The sequence below is a fragment of the Heliconius melpomene genome, chromosome 5, assembly GCF_056956725.1.
Source record: "Heliconius melpomene rosina isolate 202511_hmr_F chromosome 5, ASM5695672v1, whole genome shotgun sequence".
In the NCBI taxonomy this organism is placed as follows: Eukaryota; Metazoa; Arthropoda; class Insecta; order Lepidoptera; family Nymphalidae; genus Heliconius; species Heliconius melpomene.
The window spans coordinates 8,585,299-8,607,717 of record NC_140393.1 but is presented as its reverse complement, the minus strand read 5'-3'; the positions used below and the strand labels follow the sequence as shown (position 1 = coordinate 8,607,717).

The window sequence follows — 22,419 nt, the reverse complement described above, 5'->3', positions numbered from 1 at the left end:
AAAACTAGAAAAACAGTGTCAAACAAATTATTAAGATTTATATAAAAAAAATAAATAAGAATATTACAATCTATCAACCAAGACTCCATAATTTATCACAAAATAAACCGTATAATTCAAAAAGTCGTCTAAACAAACGCAAGAGGGTACACAGCAAGTGTATATTCATTTGTGCGGGTCACTTGCCTCGTTGTTCTCAATTAAAAAGCGTCATACGAACCAATTGGCTTCATTGGCGTGATGTAACAGTTTATTTAGATATTACTGACGTTGCGGGAAAGAGGGTTGTGTGTTTGTGATTTTACTATTGGAATTTCGCCGTCGTGACGCTGTGGAATAAACTGACGTGGGTTCGGTTCCAGCTCGGTGGAATGAATTATTTTCATTTCTTTGCTTTGATACCAAAACAAAGTAGCTCACCAATCAACACGTATTGTTTTCAAAACTGGGCGGAGAGTAAGAATCGGACATGGGGTTAGGAATGGGGTGGGGGGGTTGATCCGTACCTAGCCCAAAATAGTCTGGTATACCCTAAAGATTTTTCAAATAAAAAATTTGCGTGACAAATTTAACACAACAACATTTACAGGAACATATCTGTTCAAAGCTAAAGTCCAGGTCCCATTCAGAAAATATCAGATACGCTCATGGAAAGAAAGTCTACTCCTTCTGTACCTCTATATAGCGTAAAGCTAAAAAAATGCATAGAAAGAACATTACGAATGAAAGAAACCCAACATGTGTTACAACAATGACATTTAGGGTTCGTCACTAAAACAATACAAGTCCTTTTTTAATATTTTTCAAGTGTTATTCCACACGTTTTCTAAATAAGTACAAAAAATGAACTTACCATTTTTTGTAAACTTCAGAAAGTAAATATATTATAGGGAGTTATGGCGTAGTGGGGTATTGTTTAACTATGAGCGGAATGGTTGTGAGTTTGATCTCCACTAACTATTTTGAACCCAATTCGTTCTATTTTTTTATGTGAAAGTAATGAAAAAAAAATGAATTAATAAAAAGAACTCGTATAATTTTACACTTGCACTGTGCACTTTTTTTTAGATTTTTCTTTATTTATATTTTGTTATTTTTTAATTTTTCTAATATCTAATATTTGAAGTTATATTCTAAATAAATAATACTATTGAAATAACAGTTTTTTTATTATTATTAATTATGGCAAAAATATATTTAGGCTATGTTTTTTAATCTGTAGACGTATATAGGAATGACACTGGCACGTTACAACACATTGATTTCCCCCCAAATTGACATTCCAAAAAAATGTTCCAAAATTGACAGTTAGCGTGTGACTGAGGTGAAATTTTATTTTCACGAGATTTCAAATATATATTTTTTATCAAATATTAAAATATAAAGGATATTTTGAGGAGTTTTCATTCAAGTTTTTACTATTATTTGGTATGTATTTCTATTTTATTACCATTTCATTTTTTTGTGGTCGTTCTTGTTTCATTTCTCGTTTTGTATAAACATGTTAAAATAAGTAAACGCTTGCCTACATGTGACTTAAGGTATACAATAAATTTAACAGTTAACTTCTAAGTTCTTAACACTTAGTGTTAAGACACTCCGCTTCCCACTTACCTCCCAACCTTCGAGCAGAGAGAGCTCCCAACGAGCGAAGAGATGGAAATATAAACGTAAACAAATATTTCACTTGCTCGAGTGGGGATCGAACTCACAACCGTCGCGTTAAAGTCACACCCTTTTGTCGGCCGCTTAACTTAAATCCTAACTGTTTAAAAGTATAATAAATATGTCATTTTCACAAAATCACATATATATATATATATGTAGGTGTAACGTGGTGGCACACTTACAACCAGGCGCCGGAAGTGAGCGGCCCGCGAGCCGTCACTTCCGATATCCAGTTCTCGTTCTAGTTTTACTGTATACTCATAATTTTTTATGTTTTTTTTTATTTTTAGTGGACTCTCTGGTCTCTGGTCTGAATAGAGTATTTATAAATACACCTATCCCCCGATTTACACGGTACTTTTTTTACACGTTTTCGCTTTTACACGGTTTTCCAAATATTCCAAAATAAGTTTTTTTTTGTTTTTATCGCACTCTACTAAATGCTACTGTGATTGACGCGTGCGCTGTGTACACATCGTGTCATAAATCGCTGCTTGACTCAATATGAAGAAGTTTACAAAAATTCGAAGCAATTGTTAATAACCGATTTTATTACCATCTCTCATAATGTAAATATATCTTTATATATACTTCAAACATGGAATCGGCACAAATAACTTCGAGTGATTTTTATTTCTGTGTACACCTAAAAATATTGAAAAAAATCACAACTGTTAAATAGCAAAATTATGCATTTTCTGCAAACTTTTCGATTTACACGGTTTTGACTTGAAAATATTTAATTTTCGATTTACACGGTTTCCTCAAGAACGTAACTACCGTGTAAATCGGGGAATAGGTGTATATAGTCTATTGATGTTATGATTCTTCTTCGATATTATAATTCGATGAATGAATATTGTTATTTAATATTTATTGATGAATATTTTATATCAAGTTGTGGAGTTAAGTTACGCCTCTCAACACGCAATGTGTCGAAAATTGGGCGGTTTATGGAGACGGAGTATCTTAACACTAGATTCCCTTTGCTTACCCTGTTATATGCAGAATACAACGAAATGCTAAAAAATTAGAATCTACTTAGTGCAATTTAGACTATTTTTTACTTATATATCATTCTATCCTTAACGGTTTTAAAAAAAGGATATATCCAACCAATATTTATATTTTAGCTCCGTTGTTTTCGTTTCTACTTTAACGTTAGAGAATCGTACAAAATTCTTACGGTAACAAAGGAGGCCGGTCGTCGTGCTGGCACAAGCGCGTGATTGTAAACACGACAGGTCGTGGGTACCATTCCCACTCGAAGAAATGACATATTATATTCTACAAGTTCATGCACATACTTAGGTACGAACTAACGCCATAAAAATATCGATAAGTAAAAGCTTACTAATTCAACACTACAAGTGTTTCTCGGTAACATAATATCAAAGTTCGATAGAGTTCAGAGAAGCTTGTATCAGCTAGCTGGCGTTATTGAAGCCTTTTACACCACGCTACCGAGAACTGATAATGGACACATTGTCAGCAACTTTGTGGCGAGTGTCAGGCGTGGCCAATTAGTGCTAGTGTGAAAGTTATATGAAGAAAACATATTAAAGTTGTAAATGTAACGGGATTTGAACCCACGCCTCTTGGAACGTTTAAAGTTTGTATATGTTTTCTAAAAAATATTTGTATTTTTCTTTCCCAAGCGTTGGGAAATACTTTAAAACGTAAAAAATATTATGGAGATGTTTCATTATGTGAAGTAAATTTGGTGAGGAATTTATGAATATTTTATTTTCTTCATGGCGGTTTCGTTGGTTTTTTTTTTTCAATTAATATGTAGGTACTGTACATTTCACCCGAATTCGATACATTGCGTGTTAAGTTGTTCCACGATTGAGCATTGAACCCACGTCTTATTTTCTTATCGATTTTTAGAAACCGATTATACAATAAACAGAAAATCTTTCAAAAAAATTCAGCCATTTTTATAAAAACTCTTAAAGTAAAACTCCAAAAGTTTTTTTCTTATATTGATCTATTTCATTTACAATTATTAAAATATATAATATACCTTTAGATCTGCATTTGAAAATCCCTGAAGTAGACAAAACATTGCAAGCAATTAAATACTCTCAGTACAATGTAACTCATAGATTCACAATGGCCACCGTAAAATAGAACTTAGTGTTAACCTATTAAGGTGTAATGCTAACTAAAAATATATTGTAAATATTTTTTTTTTTATTTGCTTATTAATTTAATCTTTTAAAAGGAAGTAAGAGCACTCGTTTGGTTTGGACAAACAATTATGCTAGGTATTAGGTTTCAGCGCGACTTTGTCTATATACCTTAGGTAGGTAGAACCAAAATGGACCTATCATTTTGATAATAAAAAAAATGCACGTAATAATTAAAGCTATAAATATAAGTAGACTTTTTGTTTGAAAAATATTAGAATTATTATTTTTTTATTTATACTTTTTATATTTCTTTTATTTCGAACAGAATATTACACTCATTGTATAGGCCATGACTGTGGCTGTATCTTATACATAACTAGCGGACCCGGACGCGGCTACGCCTGCTTAAAATATAAGAATATAATTTCTATAGAAATAATTTCAATCTAGATGAAATGCTAAAAGTGACTACTATATTTATTTTCATAAGGATTAATATCAAAATGATGCGGTAACGAACGCAGTCGCGTAGCGACGACGGTTGTTATTAACATGGCAGAATAAATTGCATGTCAAATTAGAATGTACTTTAAAATATATTAGTATATATGTGTAATGTAATGTTATATAGCCTATAGCACTTCTGAAGAATGCAGCTTTCATACAAAACAAAAACAAAGTAAATCGGACCAGTAGATCCAGAGATCTTAGCGTTCAAACAAACAAACAAACAAACAAACAAACAAACTCTTCCGCTTTATTATATTAGTACTAGTGGACCCGGAAGCGGCTACGCCTGCTTCAACTATAAGAATATTTATTAAATATATTCATGAAATTATTTTCAATTCTCAATAGAATTAGTAAGAAAATATAAGCTCAAATAATCAAAAAGAATAATAAGTAGATACACATTATTAGAAAAAAATATCTGAGTTATTGAAATGAACTAACAAAAGGATTAAAAGTAACTAAAGGATAGGTATTCTTAATATTAGAAAAAGTACCTAAAGTTTTCCGTGCGTGCGTACATAGATATCGACTCTACGAAATAACTAAACATTTCTCTCTATTAAGTAGGATAATTTTAGCGGGCAATATCAAATAAAATAAGAAGAGAATCAAAGTGTATTTTAAATTAATTATAAACAACAAATAAAGTTCGAAAATGTATGAAAATTTATAAAACCGTCAACGTCATCTGCCCGTTCGCGTCGGTCATACTGTGCCGCCCGTAGGCTAGGTCATTTGGAATCAGTGACATCTCCTTAATTATTTATTAGTAAGTTATACAGTAAACTATAATTTCAATCTAGATAAAATGCTAAAAGTGACTATTATATTTATTTTCATAAGGATGAATATTAAAACGTCGCGGTAGCGGTCGCGTAGCAACGACGGTTGTTATTAACATGGCAGAATAAATTGCATGTCAAATTAGAATGTACTTTAAAATATATTAGTATATATGTGTAATGTAATGTTATATAGCCTATAGCACTTCTGAAGAATGCAGCTTTCATACAAAACAAAAACAATGAAAATCGGACCAGTAGATCCAGAGATCTTAGCGTTCAAACAAACAAACAAACAAACAAACAAACAAACAAACTCTTCCGCTTTATTATATTAGTATAGATAAATCAATGTTTATAGCTTGTGTGCGCTGTATTATGCTCATAGGAGGACACAGCAAATCTGGGAACATAGGAACCACCCAGTTCCCATTAAGAGACTTTCGTTCCCCACTTTCCGCGGAATTAGTGGCAGTGCGTGTTGAGTGGCGAAGCTTAACGCCACTCTCTGCCTCGTTACCAGATCGAGGAAATTAAATTATTAATTGTTTAATTTGTCCGAGTGGAAATCGATCTAACAATCGTCGCGTTGACAATATCATGCTTATATACTGTGCGCCACTACGGCCACTAATTTCTTTATCTATTCTATTTTTTTCCAAGTATATTTGTCTTAATAGAAGAGCCGTATTTAAACCCGAAAATGATCATATTTTGTCAAGTAAAGACAGGGCAGGTGGCTAGTATTTTATATATACATGCATAACGTAGGTCGTTGCTCCTTCCCGTAAAGGAGATCGCTATCACGTTTCATAATAGAAGCGTGTTATTTTGTGCGAGAATAGAGACCACTTTACTTTATTTATGACTTTTCGAAACTGGACTATGCCTGTAAATAAATAGAAAAAAATATGTGCGTATTTTTTATAATATAATATAATCTATATTTTAATTTAAGCCCTCCTGGCGCTAGGGCACAAGCATGTGACTGAAACAAGACGGTTGTGGGTTCGATTCCCATTGTGGGAAATTAAGTATTTAAATGTATTTTCTATGTAATAAATGTATTTTTATATGTATTTTCAATCCCTCGCTCTATTAACGAGGCAAAGCGCGGCATGGATTGTTTTTTTTAAATATATTCATTTTTAATCATGTACGAGTATAAGATTAAGAACATATATTAAGAAATATGTTAATATTATTTTAGTGATGATTAAAATATTTCTAAATATGCATTTATTTAATTTAATGGCGTAGCGGCAACTAATTAGCTTTAAATTGCCATTACTTAATACGAATGAGGGTAGATTTTATCATATTTTGTTATGTAAAACGTCACTCCGGTGGACGGCCGATCTACGGTATGCAATATACTGCGTAACGAGCGCTACGGAAATGACATAATAAATCATTGATGAAATAATGTATAGAGCATAAAAAATATATGAAAAGTAGGAATTTCTTGCTTTAAAGCAAACTAGGTTGTTTCTAATATTAATAGTGTTAATAATACGAATTTAATTTACTACAAGTGTCTAATTATAAGAATTCAATGAAAAGTGGGGAACTGAAGCGTCTTAATGGGAAACGGAATGTTCTTAACACTAGGTTCCCAGGTTACCTTTGCCTAACCCGCTACGTGCGGGATATAGAGTGAAACTAAAAAAAAAAACTATATGCACCTATATATGAAACTTTAATGGAATTTACATTAAAAATAGTGTATTTACTAATATAGTGTAATTACTATTTCTATTCATTTCTATACAAAATCATATATTACAAAAGTATAGTTTGTAATCAGTCATGCAATTATTGTATTTCGTTTAAGGTCAGCAGAACGCGATAAGCCGCAGTGGAAAAGTTCAGGAGTAATTTTAAAGGTAATTTTACAGTAATTTAGCTAACATTAGCTCGACTCTGAGACGGCGGGCGTAGCGCAATTTTGTATTAGCCTTAGACTTTTTTCTACTAAGACTAATTACACTCTGACTAGTTGTTTGCCCTGGTTTCGTAACTCGTTATAGTTGATGTAGTAATTTTCTATTTGGTAATAAAGAGTAATATAGAGGAAATTAGAAGCGTGTGCCTATAACGTGACGGTTGTGGGTTCGATCCCCACGTGGGGGAATGAATTATTGTTTATTAATAATTTCATTTCTTCGCTTTGGTACCAAGGCAAAAGCGCGGCGTTGAGTTAAGTTGTCTTAGCACTAGGTTGCCTTTGCCTACTCTGTAATTTAATAGATTAATGTTATCAGTCGTAGTTATCTATACTAATATAATAAAGCGGAAGAGTTTGTTTGTTTGTTTGTTTGTTTGTTTGAACGCTAAGATCTCTGGATCTACTGGTCCGATTTTCATTGTTTTTGTTTTATATGAAAGCTGCATTCTTCAGAAATGCTATAGGCTATATAATATTACATTACACATATATACTAATATATTTTAAAGTACATTCTAATTTGACATGCAATTTATTCTGCCATGTTAATAACAACCGTCGTTGCTACGCGACCGCTACCGCGACGTTTTGATATTCATCCTTATGAAAATAAATATAATAGTCACTTTTAGCATTTTATCTAGATTGAAATTATAGTTTACTGTATAACATACTAATAAATAATTAAGGAGATGTCACTGATTCCAAATGACCTAGCCACCTAGCGGGCGGCACAGTATGACCGACGCGAACGGGCAGATGACGTTGACGGTTTTATAAATTTTCATACATTTTCGAACTTTATTTGTTGTTTATAATTAATTTAAAATACACATTGATTCTCTTCTTATTTTATTTTATATTGCCCGCTAAAATTATCCTGCTTAATAGAGAGAAATATTTAGTTATTTCGTAGAGTCGATATCTATGTACGCACGTACGGAAAACTTTAGGTACTTTTTCTAATATTAAGAATACCTATCCTTTAGTTACTTTTAATCATTTTGTTAGTTCATTTCAATAACTCAGATATTTTTTTCTAATAATGTGTATCTACTTATTATTCTTTTTGATTATTTGAGCTTATATTTTCTTACTAATTCTATTGAGAATTAAAAATAATTTCATGAATATATTTAATAAATATTCTTATAGTTGAAGCAGGCGTAGCCGCGTCCGGGTCCACTAGTAAGTTATATAAATAATACAATTTTTTTTTATCAGCTTCACGCTGTATATCGAATACAGCATGTTATAAAACACTCCTTTCCTACTTTTCGCCAAAGTTTTCTAGGCATTGCATTCTAGGCAGTGGATTTTGTCAAGACAAAATAAATATTAAATCTATACTTTCTATCTATACTAATATAATAAAGCGGAAGAGTTTGTTTGTTTGTTTGAACGCTAAGATCTCTGGATCTACTGGATCGATTTACTTTGTTTTTGATTTGTATGAAAGCTGCATTCTTCAGAAGTGCTATAGGCTATATAACATTACATTACACATATATACTAATAAATTAAAATACTTTCTAATTTGACATGCAATTTATTCTGCCATGTTAATAACAACCGTCGTTGCTAAGCAACGGTTTCCAAAGTTTCTTTGTTGTTTTAAGAAAACGTCACCAAAAATGAAATTATATTTTGATATTCATCCTTATAAAAATAAATATATTATATAATATTTAATAAATATTCTTATAGTTCAAGCAGGCGTAGCCGCGTCCGGGTCCACTAGTAACAATATATTTTTATAGCAATTGTATTTTATAAATAACGAGTATCGTACCTAACAAGAACAATAACAACATAATATTCTCAAATTAAAATGAGAAAAGTGGATACATCCATACCGCAATAAAAATAAAAGATTTACCAGAAAACACTTCATATAGTCGTAAGTTCGTTACGTATAAATTTATTATTTCGTAATGAAAATTTGCAGTTAGAAAAGCTCATATAAAATCTATGTTATCTGTTCTAAACTGTATCATTTATCCTTTCCAATTTCCAATAATGAAGCAAAATCCAAATACTAGCAAATGAACCGACTGAAAAATATACGAATTTAATAGAATTCGATTAAAGATTGTGCATGCAATGTTCCTCTGGCCACCCCCTTGACCGCGGTCGCACGCGACCGGTCGTTCAACTGTCGTCGCCCGGCTAGCTAACCGCCTTACTCGTGGTAGTGGCTAACGAGACTCAAATGTGATTGCAGTTCCTTAGAAATGCACTTTTTGTTTTTGATAATGAAATACAAAACGTAAAATCCTATTTTTTCCCGTTCCCGTAGAATCCCGTGGGGATTCATCTCTTACTACTTCCCTATTTCCCATAGAGTCTATTTTTTTTGTATTCTATGGTACGTAGCTCTTGTGTTTTCAGCCATTGAGTAATATATCTATTAACGATTTACGTAGCAGGAACGTTTCATGTTTCATGAACATTCATTTCATCACAATAAATTAAAAACAGAAATGTTTGATTCCCACAGTTATAGCTGCTGCATTCTAAAAACTTTCAACATTATCGGATAACATAAGAACAACGAAAAATTTACTCACAAGGCAAAAGCTAAATAGAAAGCGTTACTTACGTTTTCCACTATATGAAGTTACTAGCGGACCCGGTCGCGGCTACGCCTGCTTGAAATATAAGAATATAATTTCTATAGAAATATAATTTCAATCTAGATAAAATGTTAAAAGTGACTATTATATTTATTTTCATAAGGATGAATATCAAAATGTCGCGGTAACGGTTGCGTAGCGACGCGATGGTTGTTATTAACATGGCAGAATAAATTGTATGTCTAATTAGAAAGTACTTTAAAATATATTAGTTTATATGTGTAATGTAATGTTATATAGCCTATAGCACTTCTGAAGCAGCTTGCAGCTTTCATACAAAACAAAAACAAAGTAAATCGGACCAGTAGATCCAGAGATCTTAGCGTTCAAACAAACAAACAAACTCTTCAGCTTTATTATATTAGTACTAGTGGACCCGGACGCGGCTACGCCTGCTTAAACTATAAGAATATTTATTAAATATATTATTTTCAGTTTTCAATAGAATTAGTAAGAAAATATAAGCTTAAATAATCAAAAAGAATAATAAGAATAACCAACATATGAAGTAAAAGTAACTAAAGGATATTCTTAATGTTAGAAAAAGTACCTAAAAACTACCTAAAAGGATAATTTTTGCCAATAATATCAAATACAATAAGAAGAGAACCATAATGTATTTTAAATCTATACTAATATAATAAAGCGGAAGAGTTTGTTTGTTTGTTTGTTTGTTTGTTTGTTTGAACGCTAAGATCTCTGGATCTACTGGATCGATTTACTTTGTTTTTGTTTTGTATGAAAGCTGCATTCTTCAGAAGTGCTATAGGCTATATAATATTACATTACACATATATACTAATAAATTAAAATACTTTCTAATTTGACATGCAATTTATTCTGCCATGTTAATAACAACCGCCGTCGCTACGCGACCGCGTTCCGCGTTACCGCGTCATTTTGATATTCGTCATCCTTATGAAAATAAATATAATAGTCACTTTTAGCATTTGTATAGAAATATAATTTCATCTACATTGAAATTATATTTCTATACAAATTATATTCTTATATTTCAAGCAGGCGTAGCCGCGTCGAGGTCCGCTAGTTAATTATAAACAGCAAATAAAGTTCGAAAATTTACAAAACCGTCAACGTCATCTGCCCGTTCGCGTCGGTCATACTCATACTATGCCGCCCGAAGGCTAGGTCATTTGGAATCAGTGACATCTCCTTAATTATTTATTAGAATATAATACAGTAAACTATAATTTCAATGTAGATAAAATGCTAAAAGTGATTGTTATATTTATTTTCATAAGAATGAATGTCAAAATGTCGCGGTAATGGTTGCGTAGCAACGCGACGGTTGTTATTAACATGGCCAAATAAATTGCATGTCAAATTAGAAAGTATTTTAAAATATTAGTATATATGTGTAATGTAATGTTATATAGCCTATAGCACTCCTGAAGAATGTAGCTTTCATACAAAGCAAAGACATAGTAAATCGGACCAGTAGATCCAGAGATCTTAGCGTTCAAACAAACAAACAAACTCTTCCGCTTTATTATATTAGTATAGATAGATACTACGAAATTCCTATAACTATATTGACTAAAATAACACGATTAACTGTAAATATATAAAATTTTAACTGAACGGAAACCAGGGCATTCTTTTGCACCTGTTGTAAACTCATGTTAATTTTTTATTAACACCTGTTCCACTTAGAATGTATCTCGAATAAATAATTTCAATGCGAAATAATATATTTTAATAAATAAAGCAATTTCAGCAATCGTTTTATCATCAATATTAAAATCTTCTTACAAGTCCTGAGTTTTTGAACTCGCTATTTATTACATACCAAATTTTAAGTCAAAATTAATACTTTTTTTAATATTATGAATGATATGTATTATTAATATTTAAAATTAATAATACTGTATTCCTCTATTACTATTTAAATTGAATGAGACACTTTACTCTACTTTTAACTTTACAAGATTATTTTCTTCCATATAAAATACTATTATTTTCGTAAATTTGATGACTTGAGCTCAAAATACGTTAAAACCAAAAATAAAAATTTGGAGTTAAAACTACAAATTTTAGATTTAAAACTAAAACTTTAAAATTATAAATTAAAAATGTAAAATTGTGAATTTGACTTACATTAATAAAATCTATAATACAAGAAAATAATACATTTATGATTTAGTAAAGGATTGGTAAGCCTAAGTACGGAACGCACTTACATCATAACTCGGTGTCAGTCTTCGTTACCGCGCGCTCGTAGCTGCTCGCGGAAATCGCTACGGCGTAGCGCACTACGCTATCACGAACTTTTGAATTTAATCTGTAAAGTCTTAACGGCCGTTAATTTTATCGTTACATCCGTTTAAAATGAACTTTCCGTTGCTTTATTTGCGAATCGCTTATAGTGAAAATATTTAAGTGAAATTGAAATTTCTATTCATTAATGAATTTTATAATTGATGATTTTATAATTGAAACCTGTGTACTTGAAATTCAAGTTAACATAAAAGTGATAAATGGTTAATGTGGAAAGGAAATGTTCAGAAATGTGAGTTGGCACGTGATGTTTTTTACAAGGTTGTTTCGTGGTTTTACGACTTATTCTTTATTAGATAGATATGCGGTAGATGTTTGGTTCGTTGTGCGGGTCAAATTTCGCCAATATTTCGATGGCCTTTTAATAATTTTGATGTGGTTATATTTGAAGGAGTCGCGATTTTTTATTTCTCCTATATAGACTTTGATTGTTCATATTTTTTTCACTGTGTATTCTACATGAAGCAGGCTAGGCAGAGGGAGCCTAGTGTTAAGACACTCCACAGCCCAGTTAACCGGAAATATATTAAAAAATAAGAACACAGCTATTTTTAGTATTTTTATTATTTTAATAGTGTTTGCTAATTTTGGCAACTTAGAAATATTGCTTATAATTATATTGTAATCGTTATAGAGATATACGATGTTATATAGAACATATTATCATTGTATCTAAGACAATTTAAGTCTACCAAATATAGAGGTTGTCGATATATCAAATACCGGAAAAGTGTATAATGTTAATGTAGGCTTCTATAAGCCTTGTATACTTATTAAGAAAATGTATAAAAAAATTGAACGTAGCGAGATTTGAATCCGCACCTCTCGTACGAGTTTTAAGTAATATTTTTCTTTACTAAGTTTGGAATTACACTTTGAAAATATTCTATATACCTTTCCTTGCTTAAATATTTTAAAGAAAAGATATTGTAAGGAGAAAACTATTGAAACTGCATTTTGAAGACATTCTATAGAAACGTACTCCATCGATTATTTGGACTATAAAGTCAGCAGTAAATTTGCCAAAACTGTCACGTCGCATCCAAAAGCCAAATATAGCGGGCTCAACATTTTTATTGATTACTACTTGCGATGCCAGCGGGTACCGTACCTGGGGAGGGGACACGCGATACTTTTGTTCTCTAACAATTTTTACGTGAAACGCAGGGGGGGGGGGGGGGCTATCAGACATTTGTGGAAAGAGCAATCGGCATTTAAATAAGCCCACCCCTTCTCTCGTTAATCATGGCTGTCGATGTTTTGCGAGCAGTTGCTTTATTTTTTTTTAGTGGGACTGTATATGGGAAAGGTTGTCGGTTCGATTTCCAATTGAAGCAATTAAATATTTCATATTTTCATTTCGTGGTGTTAGCGAGCAAAAGCGTGGCTTGAGTTCAGCAACTCAACAAGTATTACCTCAAGAAATCGTAGAGAGAACTAAGTAGGGGAACATAAATATCTTAATACTAGGATCCTAGGTTCCATAATGTCCATACATAGCGGGATACAATGTGAACCTGAAAAAAATGCAGATGAACGAATTGCCTAGAAAAGGAACTGCATTTTTTCATTATAAACCCATATATTTATTTTCTTTAATATTAAATCAACGTTGCAAACTGCAGTTTACTTTTAAAGTGCTTTAGGCAGTAATCTGACAGCAGAAATGTATAGATCCTTAGTATTTGTATAGCGATGCGAAGTCGGCCGTCATTGGGTTATAAAGACGACACTGTCACGCAACCGCATGGAACTTTAAATATTTGTTTTGTTTTTATATATTTTTTAGTTTATTATGGTATTAGAAAGAATTTAAATGATATTGTATTGAATTATTTAGTACTAAAAATGCCACATTTTTGACGATAAAAATTTTAATAATTTCATTCTGTTTAATTGTGGAAATATTATTATCGTCGTTTCTGAGTACATATTGGGTGAATCTTGAATAGAAATGGAATATAATTTTAAGAAAATATGATTATCTCTGTATTTCACTCATAGCATGGAGAGAGAACCTGGGAGACTAATTATTAAATTATATTTTTTGTCCAAATCGATGAACCCAATTGCCTCCCGTAGCTTTTCCAGCTATTTAAGCAGACATATCTAGATAGACATTATCTTTTATTATGCCTTGGTAGATATTTGATTCTTAACGCCTTATTTTTTTTATAATTTTGAAAAAACCTTCCCCAATTGACATATATGTATTATCTCAAACGGCACTGAATCTACGATCTTTTCATTTGCATATCTATGTGTATGTACTTCTCTTCACAAGAACGATTTTCATAATATATTTATATGTTCAACATAAATACTAGTCTATTTTATAGCAATAAAGTTATTAAGCGTTGACATTGACTGGGACTCATTACCTGCACGTCAGCCCCCATGGGACACGGGACAAACGTGGTGGTGGTGGTACATTTTTTATAATGTTTAAACATACGACTGTTTGTTGGTCTGTAGCCTTGAATTTACTATGCTTATTTTTCTTTATATATTCACGAGTGCCTCAAAAGTTCTGATTTTTGTTTCAGTTTTTTTTACCTATATTTCTTGAAGATCAGCCATGTTTACAATCTGATCTCTTCTGCTGCTCCTATACAGATTTTAAATATAATTTTCAAAATCTAACCAGATTCGTTGTAAAATGGGGAACGGAATATCTTAACACGAGGTTCTCTCTGCCTACCCTGCTGTTCGCAGAATACAGCGTGAACGCTAAAAAAGTTGCTTGTCCCTATTCGATATTTCAAGGCGCAACGATATTGGAAATTAAATATTTTTTTATTACGTAACCTTACGACAACAGCCTTTATGAATAAAATAAAAAGCTTACAGACCTTGCTCATTCAATGTCAAAGTTGTTATACCATTAGGATAACGGAAATAGTAACAACTAACAAATGGCTGACACAAGGCGACACATGCTCACGGACGTACGTATTGACATTCGTTGGAATTAAAAAACTAGTAAATGCTGTGCTTTCGAGGTTATTATGCTTTTATTACTTGGATGACTGGTGATGGTGGTGGTTATAGTTTGGTAGGATAGGATGGCTATGTAGGAGTTATTGCTGATGGATCACAATTTTTATATTTTGTATATATACGGTTTTGAACCTGTGGCCTTAGGCAAGTCGATAAAAGATCTAGTTTTTTTGGATCGCACAATATTCAATTTTTATATTAAATCATATTTTAAAATTATAACAGGTTTCAAAATATTATTTAATGTTCAACGTAAATGAGGGATTCGAAATATTCTTTATTAATTTAAATAATATTTGAAAAAACAATATTATGAAATATATTTCATAATAATTTCATTTACTTACCTCTGTCATTTGTTCTGTCTCTAATTATAGAGTCGCCGTGGGAAGAATAAGCTGCACGGTAGCTTCAAGTTATAAGTTATTTATTAACCTGTTAAACATTTATTGTTTTTGTTCTAATTTCCTTTAATTACTGAATAGAATTAAGTGTTTTTATGACTGTAACTTTATTTTTAATTATTATTTATTTTAAAATTTAAAACTAAACTTTAATGGTCAAAATCTATTACTTAGTTTAACCTGGGAACCTTTTTTAGCACGTCAAGTTTTTAACTTCAGTGCCCAGAATTAGAATTCGGCGGAAAGTGGGAAGCGGAATGTATTAGCACTAACTTCCTCTGCGTAGCAGGAGCTATGTGCAGTATACAGAATGAAGTTGGAAAAAAAATATATAAGTATATATTTATAATAAAAATACGTAAAGACACAAGAATCTTCTGACTCTTATCGGTTCTACCACCGTTAATATCATGAATTATGAAAAATATAAATCGTTCTCGCAAAGGCCTCTGTCATTTTATAAATTTCATAATGGAAATGTGTAGTTAATAATTTTTTTGTGACTATAAATAATTTTTATATTTTCATGAGGCTTGTAATATAATCTTAAACCTTATAGCTTCGTGCTATAGCATCCGTCCGTTAGACCATCCAGATTCAGAGTCATCGGTTCAATCCCGCTCGTGGGAATGAATTCTTTTCATTTTCTCACTCTAGTTACAAGATAAAACATGACGTAGAGTTCTGCACTCAACTAATGTATCGAAAAATTGAGTGGAAAGTGGGAGACTCTCTTAACGCTAGGTTCTCTCTGCCTGCCCAGCTACCTGAAAAAAATGGAAAGCAAAAAAAGGTATAGGGACTTCTAAGTAATATTATTTTGTTTTTCACAGGTTTATTAATTGACAATGTTTTATTGTGACCACAACGATGGACCGCCGGCGTCGTGTCACTATCTCCCCTTCCACTCCTAGGAGCAGGGCCATGGATAAATATGAACAATTGGCTGTGGTAAGTGTGCTTCTATATAAAAACATAATGCAATAAAATATTGCAATATCTTTTAAATTTGAATAAAATGTAAATATTTAATATAGGAATTCCCTTCTTTCGTTCACAGAGTTCAATATTTTTTTAAATATTATTTCATGAACAGGTAGGTGAGGGGTCGTACGGGGTGGTGCTAAAATGTCGGCGTCGCGATACCGGCCAACTTGTGGCTATAAAGAAGTTCCTGGAAACTGAAGACGATGCAGCTGTTAGGAAGATGGCACTTAGGGAGATAAGAATGTTAAAGGTATGTTGAGTTGTCAGAAAAATGTATACTTGGCCATTCGTAACTGTGGAGGCCGTCCGTACTTGGCGAAATTATTGTGTTGTATTTTCCCCGGTCTGAAGGATAAAGTGCGGCGTTGAGTTACAGTGCTCAACGCAAAAAAAATTAAATTTGATGTGTAGCCCAAGCAGCTCAGGTTAACTTTGAATTTTGAGTGTGGTAAGGGTCATATAGGTCAACTAGTTGAACATAAAATTAAAAACACTTTATTTCTTTTCTCAACTCTATTAATTTATATTAAAATTCATTTCTAAGCAATATACCTTGTAATAAGTGTATAGTTATGTGAAAAGATAATTGTAAATATAATTTTAGAAACTGCGTCATGATCATTTGGTGAACATGATCGAAGTATTTCGTCGTAAGCGACGCTTTTACCTGGTCTTTGAATACCTGCACCACACTCTGCTTGACGAGCTAGAGGCGTCCCCCGGTGGCCTGGGAGAGGACACCGCCAAGAAACACTTATACCAACTACTGAAGGGCATCGATTATTGTCATCAAAATTCCGTAAGTATTATGATGGTTTTACTTAATTTTGATATTTACATAAAAAATGTTAATTAATATTACGTGTCCCGCACCTAGCAGGGTTTGCAGAGGGAACCTGGGCACCTACTGTTAAGGTACTACGTTGCCATCCAGACACTTTTGTTCACTGCTTTGCTGAAATGATAATATTAATCAAGTGGGACTCGAAACCATCATCATGCCCCTGCACCACGACTGGCTTTAACGCAAGTTTATTTATATTTGCAGATCATCCACCGTGATGTAAAACCAGAAAATGTCCTAGTTTCAAACAATGGTATAGTGAAACTGTGTGATCTTGGCTTCGCGAGAGCCTTGGCGGCGCCCGGCGAGCCCTACACGGAGTACGTGGCCACAAGGTGGTATAGAGCTCCAGAACTACTGGTCGCTGAACATAGGTACATAGGGACAATTTATTTATTTCTCATATGAAAATTCATACATAAAGGAACAATTTTTCTTAAATATAGGTATGATATATACTTTAGTATTAAATCCCCATACGAAAGATGCTTCCCATATTTTTTTATTCCATATAATAATTTGATATGAACGACTAATACGACGATACTAGATACTAGAAAGCAGAGAAATTTACCACTATTCCCTTCCTTTTCCTTACTTAGCTAACATAATGCAAAAATTAAGCTACAGAAGTTATATGAAATAATGAAATCTTACAGGTACGGTCCAGAAGTAGACATATGGGCAATCGGATGCTTGTTCGCGGAAATGCTGACCGGCGACCCGCTGTTCCCCGGAGACTCCGATATCGATCAACTAGCGCTAATTATCAAGACAGTTGGTATGTTTGTTTGTGTTTTTTTGTAGTTTTTTTTTTTTTTTCATCTTCAAGTTGTATCCCACACACAGCAGGGTAGGCAAAGGTCAAGCCCCAGAAGTGGGAACCAGAGTGTCTAAGAGTGCGGAATACAGCGTAAAGCTGAAAAAATGATCAGTGTAAGGCTCTGACAAATATAGCAGTTCTGTCAAGGCGCGTTGATTCGTTCTTGCCTCGTAATAGTCTTGGACGATCCTGGGATCGCCTGGGACTTATTATTTTATTTATTTCCTAGGTAAGCTAGCACCCCGCCACCAGCAGGTAGTGTCGCGTCTCTCTGGCGGCGCAGCGCTGGCGGCGGGCACCACCCGCGCCACTCTCCCCGGCGCGGCGCACGCCCGCGACCTGCTCGCCGCGTGCTTGAGGACCGAGCCGAGGGCGAGGCCCAGCGCGTCCACGCTGTTGAGACACAAGTGGGTGACGTTTGTAGATTGTAGACGTTAAGTGTTTCACGAGTTTCTAGGGGAGACGTTGACGCGTTGCCTTCTATTACATATAAACTACTAGCGACCCGCTCGCGGTTTCACCCGCGTGAACTATGTTATTATTAATTTCTGTCTCCATGGCTACGTCCTAGTGACGTCTATGCAAAATTTGAGACTCCTAGCATTTAGTAACGAATGACAAAGACAAATGTCATTAGTAACGAAGTTTCATACAAACTTTCAACCCCCAAAACAACCCCTTAGAAGTTGAATATTACAAATTCCCGTATTAGCGAGCACCTACGTCCTATAACTAACTCCTATACAAAATTTGAGATTCCTAGCACTTGTAGTTTCTGAGATTTCGTGATGAGTGAGTGACCTTTCGATTTTATATATATAGATTAGACTGCACTTCAACTACATATAAACTATAGGTAGATAAGTGTGCCTAATTTCATACTCCCTTATCCAAAATTTTTGCTTCACGTATTTAATAATGTAGATAATATTTTTTTTGCTTTTTTTGTAAGTGCTATTCTACACTAAGCATAGACAATTATTTTTGAAACTTTGGGTGGTCCCAAGGACCAAAGAGGCAGTCAACGATTAGCTTCCGCCGCTCAACACGCAAGCCTTTTAGAATTCGGCGGAAAATGAAGATCGGAGTGTCTTAACACTAGGTTCCCTTTACCTACCCTGCTGTGTGCGGGATACAACATGCAGCTAAGAGAAATAAATATAGATCAATAACACACGCAGATAACAATAGCGCATACTTCTTGCAGATACTTTGTCGCCGACGGTTTTGCGGAGAGTTTCAATGCAGAGCTAAGAAAGAAATTGGGCAAAGAAATAGCGGTGAGTATCTTTTACTTTAACTCTGTAGCAGTAATCTGTGACACTTGACGATTTTTTTTTATTATAATTAATTGAGAGATAAATTTTAACTTGTTTTTAAACGTAAGATATTCACAATATATTTTAAACTATAGGTACGTACTTATTAACTATAAAATCTGGTTTACTCGATAAAAATATTTTTTTTTCTAATATACGTACAGACACTTCCACAAACGACAGCGCGCGTCGCCGGCAAACCTCGACAGCAATGGACGTTAAACATTATTGCTGTAAGTTGTCCTTTAAGTTGTATCCCACTAATAGCAGGGAACCTGGGAACCTAGGATAAAACATTCTGTTCCCATTAAAACACTGCCGCCCCCACTTTCCGTTGTATTATCGAGGTATTGCAATATTGAGTGGTGGAACTTAACGGCGCGCTCTGCCTCGTTACTTTTGCGAGGGAATAAAAATATTGAATCATCAATCATTGCTCTAAGTGGAAATCGAATACACAACTGTCGCCTTTACCGTAATAAATAAAACTGTTCTATTATTTGTTCAAATACTTAGTATTTAAAAATTTGTTATGTACTACGTACTACTATTTATATTTTGTTACCTTTAGGATCAGAGCAGATCTCGTACGAGCAGCACGGCGGGGGAATCTCTTATTGATTATAACTATACACCGTGTAAGTATTTACAGATATCTATAAAACAGTAATACCTACTCAGTTCCCGCATAGCAGGGTCGTCAGAGGGAACCTAGTATTAAAACACTCCGTTACCCAGTCAACGTCGTGGTTTGTGTGATTACCCAGATGAATAGATTAATTTTATTTATACAACCCACAACCGTCACGAATACAATTCTGCCTCTGCGCCACCATGACTTGCTTGAAATAGACGAATATTTATTAAATATATTTATGAGATTATTTTCAATTTAGGGAGTGAAATCTAATGAAACCACGTGTTCAATTAAATATTTTTAAGAGTTTAAATTTAAAATTTTGTGAAAATTGGTGCCGATTTAAAGATTTTTGTTTCTTACTTTTTTTATTTTTCAACCTCTACACCCCTTCAGGGTTAAATTTTTTCAAATTCCTCTCTTGAAAATAAACATCTGTCCATATTTCACGTTTCTACCATCAGCGGTTACGGCTGTTCGTGCGTCACTTAATTTTATTAACTGCTACTAATATATGAACTTTTAGCTACTGAAGCTCAGATGGAGACCACAGGTGCCGACAAGAAAACATCGCAACCACACGAGATAGACGGGGTATTGTTAATAACACTATTATTGGAATAATTTACATTTTGTTAACTACATATACAAGTATTTATTGCTATATGATGTTATAATAATAATTATTTTTAATGGAGTGAGAATACAAACAAACAATAATTTGATTTTTTAAACATTGTTGGAAATAGTTTATTCCAAAAAAATATCATAAATACTAAAGTTCGCTTCTAGCTATTCACTGCGCTCGCCAACCTGAGGGCTGCTGCTGAGGCAGCTTTCTCGCTGTATTAATAAAAAATATATTTTTTTAACATGTCTTTGAAAGACAATGCTTTGCTACTATACTCCATATATTCACAAATGCATAGACAAACCGACTAACGGACTTATTTATACATGAATATATTCCCCAGATACTCTCCAGTACGAGTACAGCAGTACCGAGCACAATGGGTGATTCAATGGCGAGTGGAAATGTACCAGCACCGCCGCCAAAGCCGTCACTGCCGCGCTCTCTGGCTAGAGCCATAGATGAGACGTTTCAAAACTTCCCAGTTCCCGTCAATTCTTATCCACGTACTCCTTATATTAAGAAGTTAGTCGGTTTTTGTTTTTATTTGTAAAAATAAAAGGTAGTTTCCAAATTTCCTTTGCAAAAACTTCTTTTGTACTTTAAATTTTTGACCTGCACTTATATTAATTATTTTTCAATGTATATTTTTTTTGTACAGGGTTAATAACAAGATTATAATGGAAGATGAATTGCTTCGCGGTCGAGCACTTGCTAAGAAGACGACTAAAAAAATGATACCTGATTTTTCATTGCCGTACGTGCCTGGAGGTAAATCATGAAACTTGAATTAGGATACTTTTAACTTAATTAAAAAAGGTTTATAATTATATATTAATTTCAGCTAGTAACAGCCCTATAAAGAAAGCTAAGAAACCATCATTCTTCAACACCACGGTGAAATCACACGACGTTTGGAATAATAATGTAAGTTATTTTTATGTATATTGATTAACCCTCGAGGAACCTAAATATTTTTTAATTCTAATTTCTTTGCTACTCAACACGCAATACCTCCAGAAATCGGTGAAAAGTGGAGAACGTAGTCTCTTAACACTTAGGCTCCTAGGAATAGAGCGTGAAGCTGCAAAAAGAATATTCATATATATTATATAAATTTAAATAATAATTTAGATTTCAAATTTAAATAAATAAATAAAATAAATCTTTTAATAATTAAAATTTATTATTTCACAGACAACACCAATGTCGAGGACACCAACAAATCTACCCTACATGTGACTATATGGACACGGCTTGTGGAAAGCCAGCTATTATTAAATTTATTGTTTGCTCAATTAATTTTGTTATCTTTTAATATAGTGTTATTAAAGAAAAAAGGTTAAAACTATTTAAATTTATTAGTATTATATTTAAATCTCAAGTGGACAATTTGAGATGCAAGTGAGAGTTTTAGTTTTTAATAAGTTGTTGGGACATTGTGAATTTTAACATGTAAAATTATATTTTTAGATTACTAGAATATTACTTTTTATTTATTTATTGCGGAAATTATATATTTTATTTTTTTTTTTTTCCACAAAGATGACGATGATAAAAGTATATAAGTTCTTGGTCTAGAATACTAAAAATCTTATTTTACATAATATTTAAAATTGTCAAATTAAGTATTAATCGTAATTGAATATTTATATATATACTCATTAGTTAGTAATTTATAAAGAAAATTTAGAGATTATTAAAATGAGCGAGTTTAGATGAATTTTATGCAAATAGTGATTTTATATGTGACGTTTGTAAATATTGTATCAACATTGTATAGTTCGATATTTG

At 32.9% G+C, this 22,419-nt stretch overlaps 1 protein-coding gene across 2 annotated transcripts; it reads left to right on the top strand.

Moving 5' to 3' along the window:
• The first annotated feature begins 1,295 nt into the window (after positions 1 to 1,295).
• LOC146539199 (cyclin-dependent kinase-like 1) lies at positions 1,296 to 22,274 on the top strand. 2 transcript variants are annotated; one of them, XM_085185906.1, is made up of 16 exons: positions 1,296 to 1,428; positions 6,933 to 6,984; positions 16,218 to 16,335; positions 16,481 to 16,621; positions 16,976 to 17,170; positions 17,420 to 17,589; positions 17,875 to 17,996; positions 18,268 to 18,445; positions 19,246 to 19,318; positions 19,522 to 19,590; positions 19,929 to 19,995; positions 20,521 to 20,588; positions 20,969 to 21,150; positions 21,287 to 21,396; positions 21,470 to 21,552; positions 21,823 to 22,274. In XM_085185906.1, exons 3-16 carry the CDS (start codon positions 16,255 to 16,257, stop codon positions 21,865 to 21,867), a joined length of 1,584 nt encoding a protein of 527 aa, XP_085042032.1. In that variant the 5' UTR covers positions 1,296 to 1,428; positions 6,933 to 6,984; positions 16,218 to 16,254; the 3' UTR covers positions 21,868 to 22,274. The 2 variants fall into 2 exon arrangements, with proteins under 2 accessions (XP_085042032.1, XP_085042031.1); XM_085185905.1 differs by lacking the exons at positions 1,296 to 1,428; positions 6,933 to 6,984 and adding an exon at positions 11,917 to 12,212.
• Positions 22,275 to 22,419: the final 145 nt, after the last annotated feature.

Coding starts and splice junctions, on each gene's coding strand:
- LOC146539199 (XM_085185906.1), top strand. CDS start 16,255: ATGGACCGCCGGCGTCGTGTCACTATCTCCCCTTCCACTCCTAGGAGC. Junction 21,397..21,469: donor ATTGCCGTACGTGCCTGGAG/GTAAATCATGAA, acceptor TATTAATTTCAG/CTAGTAACAGCCCTATAAAG. Junction 21,553..21,822: donor ACGACGTTTGGAATAATAAT/GTAAGTTATTTT, acceptor ATTATTTCACAG/ACAACACCAATGTCGAGGAC.